Source organism: Scylla paramamosain, chromosome 19 (assembly GCF_035594125.1).
Source record: "Scylla paramamosain isolate STU-SP2022 chromosome 19, ASM3559412v1, whole genome shotgun sequence".
In the NCBI taxonomy this organism is placed as follows: domain Eukaryota; kingdom Metazoa; phylum Arthropoda; class Malacostraca; order Decapoda; family Portunidae; genus Scylla; species Scylla paramamosain.
This window is the reverse complement of record NC_087169.1, coordinates 23,193,642-23,206,927: the sequence shown is the minus strand read 5'-3', so window position 1 is coordinate 23,206,927 and position 13,286 is coordinate 23,193,642. Positions and strand designations below refer to the sequence as shown.

General features: G+C 46.3%; 1 protein-coding gene across 3 annotated transcripts in view; it reads left to right on the top strand.

Moving 5' to 3' along the window:
* The first annotated feature begins 221 nt into the window (after positions 1-221).
* LOC135109952 (fasciclin-2-like) overlaps positions 222-13,286 on the top strand; it is a 58,656-nt gene continuing 45,591 nt past the window's right edge. The window contains exon 1 of one of the 3 annotated variants that reach the window (XM_064021876.1): positions 222-409. Coding sequence is in view for 1 of the 3 variants with exons in the window: in XM_064021874.1 (XP_063877944.1) it covers positions 12,591-12,594 (4 nt within the window). In the remaining 2 variants the exon portion in view is untranslated. Of the gene's footprint in view, positions 633-12,328; positions 12,595-13,286 lie in introns of those variants that run through there. The other 2 variants (XM_064021875.1, XM_064021874.1) reach the window with 2 other exon arrangements.

The window sequence follows — 13,286 nt, the reverse complement described above, 5'->3', positions numbered from 1 at the left end:
GGTGTGTTAGGGTGTGGCAGGAGCCTCCTAGGGCCGGCTGGGGTGCGCAGGGTGCGGTGGACACGAGATGAGTGTGTGGCCCAAAACTCACTTCAAGAGGGTGGGACTGGAAGGCGGCGGCGGGCGGCGGCGGCGGTGGTGGTGGTGGCGGTAGTGGTGATAGTGGTGGTCGGCAACTCTGCGCTAGGAGAGGATGCGCACGGGTGAGGGCGTTCTCAAATCCCTCGTCAGTAGTGCGCAGGCTGCCGATGTGTAGGGTCAGTTAGCGTCCCCGGTGCCGCTGCCAAGCCCTGAGATCTCCGCGAAGTGAAGCTCGCGAGTTGGCGCTGCACGGAGGTGGAAATGGTAGAGGGCAAGTGTCTCTGAGCGCGTGAGAGAAAGGAGACACTGAAGGAGGAGGAGAGGAGAGGTGCGTATGTGTCTACTACTACTACTACCTACTACTACCTGCTGCTTGATGCTCGCTGCTCAGGTGTGGTGCCTCTGAGGTGCTCCCCGCTTGTGTTGTGTTGCCCCACGATTGCATAGCGTTAGTAGTGTGCCGGATTAACGAACAAACTTGTGCGTGGTTGTCGCTTGAGGGAAGTCTGTGCAGCGTCCCGTCCCTGCCTGTCTGAGTGGCGACGGTGGAGGTGAGTAGAGATCCTTCTTTTTTTTTCCTTTTTTGTGAGGGAAGCAGGTGGTGGTCGTGCTACCTGTTGTGTGTCGTGTTGCAGGTTGTCTCCTTGCATTATTAACCACCACTCGCTCCTCCTTGTCTCCCTCCCCCTCCTCCCCAACCTACCCATCCCTCCCTCATCTACGAATTGACAGCCAGTGTTGTGGTGATGTGGCGGTGGGGAGGAGGGGGAGGAGACCACCACAACCACTACCGCCACATCTTCATCACCTTCACCTTCACCCAGATATATCGTTAAGAATAAGAAAAAAAAAAATAATGTGGGTTAGAGACAGTGGCGGCGGAGCGTGGGCGCCAGCATGGTGGTGGTGGTGGAGGGGGGCAGCCTACCTGAGGTGCCCCTGTAATAATCGGGTAAAGTCGGGCAGGGGTCGAGGGCCGTCTTCCCGCGTTTCGCATACCAACTACTGGGCGGGGAAGCGCGAGGCAGCGGGCGGGAAGAATCCTTCGCTGCATTGCTGGCCGCCCACTGCAGCCTGTTGACTGGGCGGGGGAGAGGCGCGCTGTGGCTGTGGACGGCTTGTTGGCTGTGCACCCGCAGCAGCCTGCCACCTTTGTCTTTGTAAATAGCGGCTGTCTGGCTACATGCGTCTGTCTGTTCACCAAAGCCTGTCTTCTGTCTGGGAAAAACATTCACTTTTGTCTGGTGTCTGAATGATTTGCTGTCTGTACGCTTGTAACACTCTCTCCACTCCCTAAAACCTGTTTCTGTCTGGGAAAACTGGTGTCTCTGTGAATGGCTTGCTGTCTGTACAATTGTGACACTCTGTCTGTCTACTAAAACCTGTTAACTGTCTAGGAAAACATTCATTTTGTGTGTAAATAAGCTGGTATCTGCCTATCTGCGTCTGTCTCTTCCAAAAAACAAAAAACCTGTTTACTCTCTGGAAAAACTGGTGTCTGTAAATATCTGCCTACCTCCAAGAAAACCGACGTGTGTGTGTGTGTGTGTGTGTGTGTGTGGGGCAGAGTGGTGGGTGGGTGGGGCGGCCGGGACGCCTTCAGTGTCCTGGGGAGTGCGGCAAGGCTCCTGCAATGCCTCGAGGGCCTGAGAGTGGCGGGAAGGGGACGCGTCTTGTGGGGGTGGTGAGTAAGAAGCGCTCCCTGCCTTGCTGTGTGTGGCTGGCTGCTGGCTGGCTGTGAGTGAGACTTGCCCCCTTCAGACACGCTTTGTTCTTACACCTCGTCTGTTTTCCAAGGCCACATAGACGATTTGCCGGGTTCTCAAGAGTGTTTCTCCTGGTGGTACTGTACAAATGTTATTAATCTGTCACTAGAATCATAAAAAACACTCTTGAAAACCCGTGTAACTTTAATTAGAGACTTTTGAATGTAGTGGAGTTGCGGCGCAGTAGTGTTTCAGAATATTGTTGTTTTAAACTTTCAGAAATGCTTTGTTCTTTCCTCTGGAGTAGTTTTAAGGCCACAGAGATCAGTAGTTGGGGTTTGAACGGTGTTTTTTTTGGCCATTGATGATGCTGAGTACTTCTTAAACTATTAGAATCATGAAAACACTCTTGAAAACCCACAGTAACCTTCCTTACAGCACATCAACAGTAGTGATAAGACACCGTCATGTTGGAGAGAGAGGCGGGAAAATTAAACTTACTTCTCTCTTCCTCCCTTGTTCCCTTCCTTCCTTCCTTCCTTCCTTCCTTCCTTCCTTGACTCTTGAAGATGATGATGATGATGATGATGAGTAGGAGGAGGAGGAGGATAGTGATGATGATGATGATGGTGGTGGTGCTAATGGTGATGATAGTGATGGTGATATGATGTTGGTTGCACCGTTACCCTATAATTACAGCGCCGGAGTCATTGTTCTCAGCTTAGTGTGTGTGTGTGTGTGTGTGTGTGTGTGTGTGTGTGTGTGTGTGTCTGGCCAGCTCATCCCGCCTCATTCCACACATGGTTGCGTGTACTGTCTCTCTCTCTCTCTCTCTCTCTCTCTCTCTCCTCCTCTGGTGTGGAATATTTGTTCGCTTGTAACCCTCTCTCTCTCTCTCTCTCTCTCTCTCTCTCTCTCTCTCTCTCTCTCTCTCTCTGAAATGAGCTGTGGTTTATTACTAATTATTTTGGTATTTTGTGATCAGTATTTGTGGTCTTGTACTTATTTCATTCGTATTTTGCTTCAGTATTACCAAGAGGACATTACTTCACGTTTCCACAAGGTTTGCCTTACGTTACTTCAATTAAAAGTTTGCCTCGGTATTGGTGAAAGACACACGAGAGGATTATCACTATTCATACCCTCCTTTGTACACTATTCCATTAGCATTTTGCCTCAGTATCGCCAACACTGCCTTAAAGGAACACTATTTACTATTCACACTACCCTTTTCTTGCGTTAGTTCATCAGTATTCTGCCTCAATGACGCCTACGTGCTCTATGTTCCTCCGAGAACACGTGTCAGGTGCCATTTGTCTTGTGCATCCAGTTTTTTCTTAGTGTGTTTAATTGTGTATGTCTTAGTAATGGGTGTAACGAGAGGAGATGGCTTATCTGTGTGTGTGTGTGTGTGTGTGTGTGTGTGTGTCTGATACAAGGACACACAGCAGCACGTATTTGTCTGTATATTCTCTTATTAATATTTCATAGTTTGTATTATGAGTAATGTCAGTATAATTTCTCTCTCTCTCTCTCTCTCTCTCTCTCTCTCTCTCTCTCTCTCTCTCTCTCTCTCTCTCTCTCTCTCCTGTCTTTTCCCTCTCTTATCCTCTTCCTCCCCCCTTCTCTCTCTCTCTCTCTCTCTCTCTCTCTCTCTCTCTCTCTCTCTCTCTCTCTCTCTCTCTCTCTCTCTCTCTCACACACACACACACACACACACACACTTAAGGTAATATAAACAGTGAGCTGCAAACACTAACACAGTTTATAACAAGGGGTGAACTTGGTCTCATAGTTAATATTACTTTATCGTCTTGCATAAAACTATAATAATAAAGAAGTTTAAAGTAAATAAATAAATAAAAAGGCTGAGATATTTACGATTTACCGACTTTTTTTTTCTTTTTTCTTAATGAAGTGAGGCGAAGTGATCCTAGTGAACTTAAAAGACAGGAATTGACTGCCTTCTTCATCCGGAGAGAATTTATACATAGGTGTGTGGAGGATACACTGCATACACTTCTCTCGTCCTTAGAAATACTGAATGATGGTGATAAATGATATTAACAACTGTGATGATAAAAAAAAAAAAGCTTTTCTCTCAGATTTTTCTTTTTTTTTTTTTTTTAGCTTCGAACATCAAGAGCGATTTTTTTTCTTTTCTTTTTATTTTACCTGATGTTAGTATTGCTATTTATTTATTTACTCATTCTATTCGTGTATTTCATTTGGCCTTTGTTGGTCTCTGTAACACTTAAAGTAATCAATCAGTCATAACATTGCCAGTCACACATTTTGCTGACATTTACTTAACCACGCTACAAGTCCATAAGTGTGTATTCAGTAGAGCACAGAGTCAGCGCATCGTGTTTCTGAACTAACATTTTCCTTTAGTCTAATTGTGAAGTATATTTTAATAAGTTCTTGTTTTCTGATTATGTTGATAGGTTCATGATATCACTAATTACTGTTTCTGTCCATTTTTTGTATATTTTAAGAAGTCAATGCTCCAAAATTAAATATAATCACTAATGTTAATATTTTACTCGTCTAGACACCACCAGACACTTAACTAAATACATTTCTTCATTGCCTCGCATCTTACACAGCCCTGCCACATATTCCTGACTGCCATATATATCTAGAATTAACCTGTATTACGCCTCTAAGCTATTATTACTCAACCAACACCCCATTCATTAACTGTATTACACATCTAAGGTAAAATTTAAGCAACACCGTATTCATTTACCCAAAAGAACCGTAAAAAACAAGTGTATCTTTATTAAATTTTCCTTATCGTTTTCTGTAAGAGACGTATTCTGAAACACTTTGCTCTCTCACTGTTTTCAAAGGCCACAGAGATGATGAGCCGGGTTCCCAAGAGTGTACCTCCTGTGGATAATGTAGAAATGCTGTTAGTCTGTCACTAAAACCATGAAAACAACCTAAAAAAAAAAGAAAAAATTTCGTGAAACATCAACTAGAATCTTGAAAGTTGTGGAGGTGTGGACTGTCTACAGCTGACCCAACCGTTCCTTCTTGTCACCTCTACCTAACCAGCTCTTGACTGTCACCACATAATACGTATATCTCTCTTGCTTCTGTCACCGTTCCTGCCTTACAAATTCTCACATCTGTCACAGTCGCTATCTCACCAACTCCCGCTTCTGTCACTGCCTCTAGTCAACCAACTCTTGCTTCCGTCACCACCTCCCCGTTTGACCTTCTCTCTCGACCTCACTGTGGCTTCGTGGTCAAGGTGAACGGGACTGACCAGTGACCACACCGCCTCTTGCTGAGTCCGCCTTGTCATTTACTCGCTAGGAAACTGAGAGAGAGAGAGAGAGAGAGAGAGAGAGAGAGAGAGAGAGAGAGAGAGAGAGAGAGAGAGAGAGAGAGAAAGTATGGTGTTATCTTCTATGGATGTTTACAAGTGACCGGAAGAATCTCTCTCTCTCTCTCTCTCTCTCTCTCTCTCTCTCTCTCTCTCTCTCTCTCTCTCTCTCTCTCGGCCAGCTACCATGGGTCAGGCAGTCCGTAGCAACAGGAGAGGGTGTGGCGGGGGAGGGGAGAGTGTGGGAGAGGAGTGGGAGAAGGAGGAGGAGGGTATAGTGAGGATGACCAACTCATAGTCACTCTCTCTCTCTCTCTCTCTCTCTCTCTCTCTCTCTCTCTCTCTCTCTCTCTCTCTCTCTCTCTCTCTCTCTCTCTCTCTGCGGGTTTCACTCTCCCAATTTGACGGAGAATTGAATGCTTCTCCTGGCCGGAACTAAACAGACACCGGCAGCCATCTTGGAAACCGCTAGAGGGCGTGGTGTGTGTGTGTGTGTGTGTGTGTGTGTGTGTGTGTGTGTGTGTGTGTGTGTGTTAACGGTCCTTCGTTTATTTATATATATTTATTTACTCAGTTGTTATTTTTTCTTATTTTTTTTTTGTAGTTAATATTGTAGATGATACAGTCTCTCTCTCTCTCTCTCTCTCTCTCTCTCTCTCTCTCTCTCTCTCTCTCTCTCTCTCTCTCTCTCTCTCGTGATATTTCCTCACCAAACAGCTTCCCTTCTCAACAACAAACTCATTCTCACCCACCTCTCTCATTGCCTCTCCTCCTCCTCCTCCTCCTCCTCCTCCTAATCCTAATCCTAATCTTCCTCCTCCTCCTCCTCCTCCTCTTCTCTCTTCCCCATGTTCTCGGCTTATTGCTTGTCATTATTATTATTATCATAGTAAGCAATAGTGGTGGTAGTACTAGTAATAGCAGTGGTAGTAATAGTAGTAGTTGTGGTGGTGGTGATGGTAGTGGTGGCGGTGATGGTGGTGGTGGCGGTGGTGCCAGTTAGAGTGGTTAATTAATCTTGTTACTGAGATGTAGTTGTAATGGTGGTGATGAAACACTTAATGGATACTTGTGGTGGTGGTGGTGGTGGTGGTGGTGGTGATGGTGGTGGGAATACTCGCAACACTGAGGGACGCTTTTTCATGGTGGTGGTGATGCTGGCGGTGGTGATGCTGGCGGTGGTGATTTTTTATGGTGATGGTGATTTTCGTGAGCAATGATAGGATACAGTGATAATGGTGTTGATGGAAAAAATAGTGATGGTTCGTGGAAGTTGTGGTGATGAAGATAAACATTTGTTGTGACGATGGTGAAGATAAGCAAGTGGTGATGGTGGTAAAGATAAATGGGTGATGACATGAATATATAGTGATGGTTATGAAGACTGGGAAGTGATGGTGAAGACACTGACCATGATGAATGATGATAGTGAGATTTAACGGTGTCAGAAGACCTCATGATCAAGATAGTGACGATAGTGAACAAATTAGTAATAGTAATGAGAATTCTGATAGTGATGAAGATTCTGAGCATAATGAATGGTGTTGATAGTGACAGTTGATGGTGTTTATATCCTTACTTCACAACCATACATCCTTATTTCACCATTGCCAATACTAGCACCCTGTATGTCACTCCCTTTAAACTGTAATCTGTAACCACTTTCAGAAACACTGTAACCGCATCTCCACTATTCTCAAAAGGCTCTGGCTGAAGTGACACGGAGTTTTAAGGATGCTTTTACGGTTCTAGTGACAGATGAGCTGGAGAAACACTCTTAAGAACCTCTCAAATCATCTTTGTGGCGTTAGAAGGTAGGCGTGACGAAGTGACGCTCATTTTTAAGAGTGTTTTTACGGCTCTAGTGACAGATTAACAAGGTATCTCTATTATTAAAAGGAGAAACACTCTTGAGAACCCGGCTATTCATTTCTGTGACGCTGGAAAATAGACGTGGTGAGAGAGCAAGGCGTTACTGAAGACCGGCCGTGTCTAACAGCTTCCATTAGCACTTAACATGACTTCCTATTAGCAGTGACCATCTGGCTTGCAATCTCTTTACAACACCGTCTCCTCTGCCTCGCTATTTTTACGTGCTGGATACTGCCACGCCCTTCACCCTCCCCCACGCCCACCACCGTCAGAGCCACGCCTACTATTGTTGCAGACGCACCCCCCACCGCCCCCATCCCTCCTTGTCCCTTCCTTCCTCCCTTCCACGCCCTGACGCCGCCACACCCACATCACCAGCCAGCCAGCCAGCCGCCTCTAACTTTGTTTTGGTGCTAGTGATGGTGGTGTTGATGCGACTACTACTACTACTACTACTACTACTACTACTACTACTGGTGCTCCTACTACAGTTACTACTACTATTACTACTACTACTACTACTACTACTACTACTACTTCCACTGTCATTACTGTCTTCTGATACTTTTTTCCTGCTTGCGTGCGTTCAAACAAACACACTCTCTCTCTCTCTCTCTCTCTCTCTCTCTCTCTCTCTCTCTCTCTCTCTCTCTCTCTCTCTCTCTCTGAACAATAATGTGTTTATCTTCGTGGCAGAAACGAGAAAAACATGTAAGATTGTGGAAATGTGACTCCCTGCACGTAGCATATACAGTCACACGTATGTACAAGCACTCTCTCTCTCTCTCTCTCTCTCTCTCTCTCTCTCTCTCTCTCTCTCTCTCTCTCTCTCTCTCTCTCTCTCTCTCTCTCTCTCTCTCTCACGGATACTGTTTTTCTTTGCTACCACATCTGAGAGAGAGAGAGAGAGAGAGAGAGAGAGAGAGAGAGAGAGAGAGTATGAGTATAAACATCCAGTTGGCACCTCCCTAGTTCTGTTTGGGAAGCGAAAAGTAGAAGACTTACAATTGCGAGACGATTAATAGATAGAAAGACAGATAGATAGACAGATAGATTGATTGATAAATAGATACATATATAGGAAGGTGGTTATATTCATAGATAACAAATAGACAAATAAATGGATAGATGCTTTACCGAACACAAATTTGGAAGTTCTGTAAAATATGACCATGAAAACTATTTAGCAGTAGTAGCAGTAATAGTAGTAGTAGTAGTAGTAGTAGTAGTAGTAGTATTAGAAGGTTGAACTGTAAAAAAAGTTACTTTGAAACGCCAGTCATTGAGGGTTAACGAACGAAGCATACCAGAGAGAGAGAGAGAGAGAGAGAGAGAGAGAGAGAGAGAGAGAGAGAGAGAGAGAGAGAATGGTTGGTGTGGTTGTGGGAGGGAGAAAACTTTGCGGTATTACAGCTTACGTTTGGAGGAGGAGGAGGAGGAGGAGGAAAGGTGAGGAAGGGCGAAAGCGTGACATAAGAGGTTGAAGGGACGAGGTAGGAAGGGGAGGGGAGGAGGAGGAGGAGGAGGAGGAGGAGGAGGTGGGGAGGTAAGAGGGAAGGGAGAGAGAAATAAAAATAGGAAAAAAAGTGAATATTTGTTATGGTTCAGTTCTTCACCCGCTTTCCCTCTCCCTCTCTCTCTCTCTCTCCCACTCCCTCTCCCTCTCCCTCTCCCTCTCCCACTCCCTCTCCCTCTCACTTGTGACGCTCCGTAACTCCAGCCCGTCACATCCTGAAGCCTTTTGTAAGTTTTGATACCTTATAACACCTACTGAGAGAGAGAGAGAGAGAGAGAGAGAGAGAGAGAGAGAGAGAGAGAGAGAGGTGGGTGGGTGGTTAGCCATGCGGGACGGGAAAAGAGGTTAGGGGGAGGGGATGAGGGAGAGGGGGGTATCTCTCCCTCCTCCTCCTCCTCCTCCTCTTCTTCCCCCTCCCTCTCCCTCTTCCCCTCCCCCTCCCCCTCCCTCTCCCCTTCCTTTCCTTTGATAGCATAGCGTGTCCAGTCAACTTCCCCCTCCCTCCTCTCCCATTCCCTCTCTCTCTCTTTCTCCCTTCCGTCCCTCCCTCCCTCTCTTCCTCTTCCTCCTCCTCCTCCTCCTCTTCCCCCTCCCCCTTCCCCTTCCCCTGCCAGAACAAAGCACACACTACCTGCTGCACACCTTTCCTCTCCCTCCCTCTCCTTTCCTCTGCTTCCTCTTCCTCTCTCCCTCCCTCCCTCCCTCCCTCCCTCCCTCCCTCCCTCCCTCCCTCCCTCCCTCCCTCCCTCTCTCTCTTTCCTCCTCTCTCAACTTTCGTCGTTCGCTACCATACTGCACATACCTCCTTCTCCTCCTCCTCCTCCTCCTCCTCCTCCTCCTCCTCCTCCTCTTTCACCGCCTTCTACCTTAAATTAAAATAGGGTAACTTATCACAAATATTTTCACAAGAGACAACAGGTATGCTGCTGTTTGTCCCTTCTTTCTCCTCCTCCTCCTCCTCCTCCTTCCTCTTCTTCCTCGTGAAAGCCATAACATCGGTGTATAGCTTAAGTTTAGACATCTCAGTATTGGTTCCTGCTGTTGTGCTATTGTTGTGGTGGTAGTAGTAGTAGTGGTGGTGGTGGTGGTGGGTGGTGGTGGTGGTGGTGGTGGCGTCGTCGGTCTGGGCAAAGCTATCACGATCCAGGAATGGTGAACTGAAACACTACGCTCTCTCTCTCTCTCTCTCTCTCTCTCTCTCTCTCTCTCTCTCTCTCTCTCTCTCTCTCTCTCTCTCTCTCACGAGGACTGTTTTCAAAGGCCAGAGATGATTAGCTTAGTTCTCAAAAGTGTTTCTCCCGTTAATAATGTAGAAATCTTAATAATCTGTCACCAAAACCATAAAAAACACCCTTAAAATCCCTTGCAACTTCATCTAAGGTCTTTTGAATTCAGTGGAGGTAGTGGAAGTAGCGGACAGAAGTGTTTCAAAATATGGTGCGAGGAAGTGTGGCTTCTGTCAGTGTCCCGGGGCTGTAGTGGCGGGGCGGACCGTTAGCTAGCTCTGTGTGGGCGGCAGGGCGGCGGCGTGGCGTGGAAAGCCGTGCCGGAGGGCGGTGACGTGTGAAGGAGCGGGGAAAGAAGAAGGTGTTTGCATAATGAACGCCGGGAAAGCCTGTAGGAGGAGGAGGAAGGAAGGATAGGGAAGATAGAGAGTCAGTGGGGAGCTTGTAGAGAAGACTAAGCAAATGTATGTTGTAAAATTAGAGTTAGTAGCAGGAAAGGCTGAAGAAGGAAGGAGGGAGGGAGGGAATCAGTGTTGGAAGTTAAGTGAAGGAAGATATTTGCGTGTGATGGTCAGTAGCGGGCCTGAGGAGAAGACCAGAATGAATATCAAAGAAAATCGTAGTTAAAAGCAGGATAAATCATGAGAAGGAAGGAGGAAGGGAGTCTGTATTAGAAGCAATGATAGGAATAGATATTTATGAGCAGACGAGATAAATGTAATAGTATCGGTGATAAATGTATGTAGGTGTAGATATTAAAGAAAAATTGGGGTTTTATAATAGGACTGCCACGTGTAGACCTATTGGCTTCTTTGGAGGCTGACTGAAAGATGGGGAAAGGAGAGATGTGATGGTAAAGTAGAGGGAAAGGAAGAGGAGGAAGAGGTGGGAGAGGAAACACCTCTTAAGATTTAACACTTATCTGAAGCATGACAGGTAAGAATGTTGACGCCCTCCTCCTCCTCCTCCTCCTCCTCCTCCTCCTCCTCCTGCAAGACGTGATGGTATGATGCTGTCAGTAAGAACACAAAAGAAGAACAAGCAGCATCAGACATGTTGTTTCGCCCTAGCCAGGCAACATTCTTTTGGTGTAAAATAAGAAAAGAAAAAAGATGCACATGAAAGTAAAACAGAGAGAGAGAGAGAGAGAGAGAGAGAGAGAGAGAGAGAGAGAGAGAGAGAGAGAGAGAGAGAGAGAGAGTAAACATACATAATAGTGAAGGTGTAGAGGGAAAAAGAGGATAGAGAAAGGGAAGAATGGAAGAGGAGGAGGAGGAGGAGGAGGAAGAAGGTAAAGAAGCCTCCTCCCACATCCTCCACCCTGTTATCTGCTCCCTTGTTTCCTCTGCAGGGGAAAACTTTACAAGAGAGAGCCAATTAAGAGAGAGAGAGAGAGAGAGAGAGAGAGAGAGAGAGAGAGAGAGAGAGAGAGAGAGAGAGAGAGAGAGAGAGAGAGAGAGAAGGCGGGGTAAAATACTACACATATACCATCTCTCTCTCTCTCTCTCTCTCTCTCTCTCTCTCTCTCTCTCTCTCTCTCTCTCTCTCTCTTTCTCTGCAACATCGTGACAAGGGTTCAAAATCTCTTTGTGCCCTTGGGCCTCCTCCTCCTCCTCCTCCTCCTCCTCCTCCTCCTCCTCCTCCTCCTCCTCACTTGTCACAGCTCTCTCTCTCTCTCTCTCTCTCTCTCTCTCTCTCTCTCTCTCTCTCTCTCTCTCTCTCTCTCTCTCTCTCTCTCTCTCTTATCAGTCAGTTTTTCTCTCTCACACTTTCCTTTTTGCTCCACTTACTCTCTCCCCTCCAAACTCTTTCCCTCCCTCCCTCCCTCCCTCTTTCCCCCCACCTTTTTTTTTTTCCTTTCACTTTCCCTTAAGGACGAGCGTACACACACACACACACACACACAGGGAGATAAGAAGCGCGGGAATTATCTCTCTCTCTCTCTCTCTCTCTCTCTCTCTCTCTCTCTCTCTCTCTCTCTCTCTCTCTCTCTCTCTCTCTGTCTCACTCATTGACTCTAGTGAAAGTCGAGTGTGTGTGTGTGTGTGTGTGTGTGTGTGTGTGTGTGTGTGTGTGTGTGTGTGTGTGTGTGTGTGTGTGTGTGTGTGTGTGTGTTCGTGTTTTTCCTCGTTTTTTTCTTTTCTTTTTTGTTATTTTATTGTTACATTGTTATCGTTTTGTTTTAGTGAATGCATGTACTATACTGGCAGACAGACACACAGATAGACAGACACACAGATAGACAGACAGATAGAGAAACAGTTAGATAGACATTTACATAGAAAAACATAAATAGACAAATGGATAGACAGACATACAGACCACCACCACCACCACCACCACCACCACCACCACCACCACCACCCACCACCACCACCCACCACCACCACTTACCCAAAATAAATTGTTTCGTTTCCAATAATTAAAGAACAGGAGGTGGTAACGTCGCTGTATTGCAAGGTTATGACTCGGCACACACACACACACACACACACACACACACACACACACACACACCGATGACATCATGGTTCCGTCAGCCATTTCAAGCGATAAAGATAAGATATCATCCATTTCCTCCTTAGTGTTCATGAAGCCGTGGCGGGGAGAGGACACACGCTTTTCTATCCTCCCTTACAAGGCACACACAAGTACACACACACATACAAGTTTGCATAACATCACACACACACACACACGTTCGCATCACACCTACACACCCACCTACACACACACACACACACACACACACACACACACACACACACACACACACACACACATTCCATTCGAGTGAAGAAGAAATGAGGAATTGACGCATTAAGCAACACAAGAAGCAATATTGACTAAGAATGAGTGAGTAAGAGTGAGGGGGTTTAGTCTTACGCATCACAGTGTGTCGCATTGAGTAACGCTGTAGCAGAGAGAGAGAGAGAGAGAGAGAGAGAGGGGGGGTGGGACAAGCAAGCAAGGTGAAGGCAAGACAAGGCTATACAAGTCAAGGCAAGGCAAGGCAGGCAAGACAAGAAAAAAAGAATAAGAAAAATACAAGACATACCAGTTATTCTTGCTGACGACCTTGAGAACACCACCACCACCACCACCACCACCACCACCACCACCTCTCTCACCTGTGCTGGGCAGGCGAGTGTGTTGCTTAAGTGAGACTTTTTTCCAGTGGTGATGTGGTGGTGATGTGATGTGGTGCAGTAGGCGGTGATGAGTCATTAGCGTGGTGTTTGTCGTTGAGTACGTATTTCAAGACACTTCCGCTCCGCTCCAATGGTTGTGGTTGAAATGACGCGAGTTTTTATGGTTCCAGTGACAGACTAACGAGACTTCTACATTACGAACAGGAGATACACCCTTGATACTACTTTCCATAGGCTCTAGTTGAAGTGACACGTGTTTGTTAGGGTGTTTCTATGGCTCTAGTGACAGACTGACAATGTTTCGAGATAATTAACAAGAGACACTGGAGGATAATTTAATCATTTAGTTCGCCCGCTCGTGTTCTCTCTCTCTCTCTCTCTCTCTCTCTCTCTCTC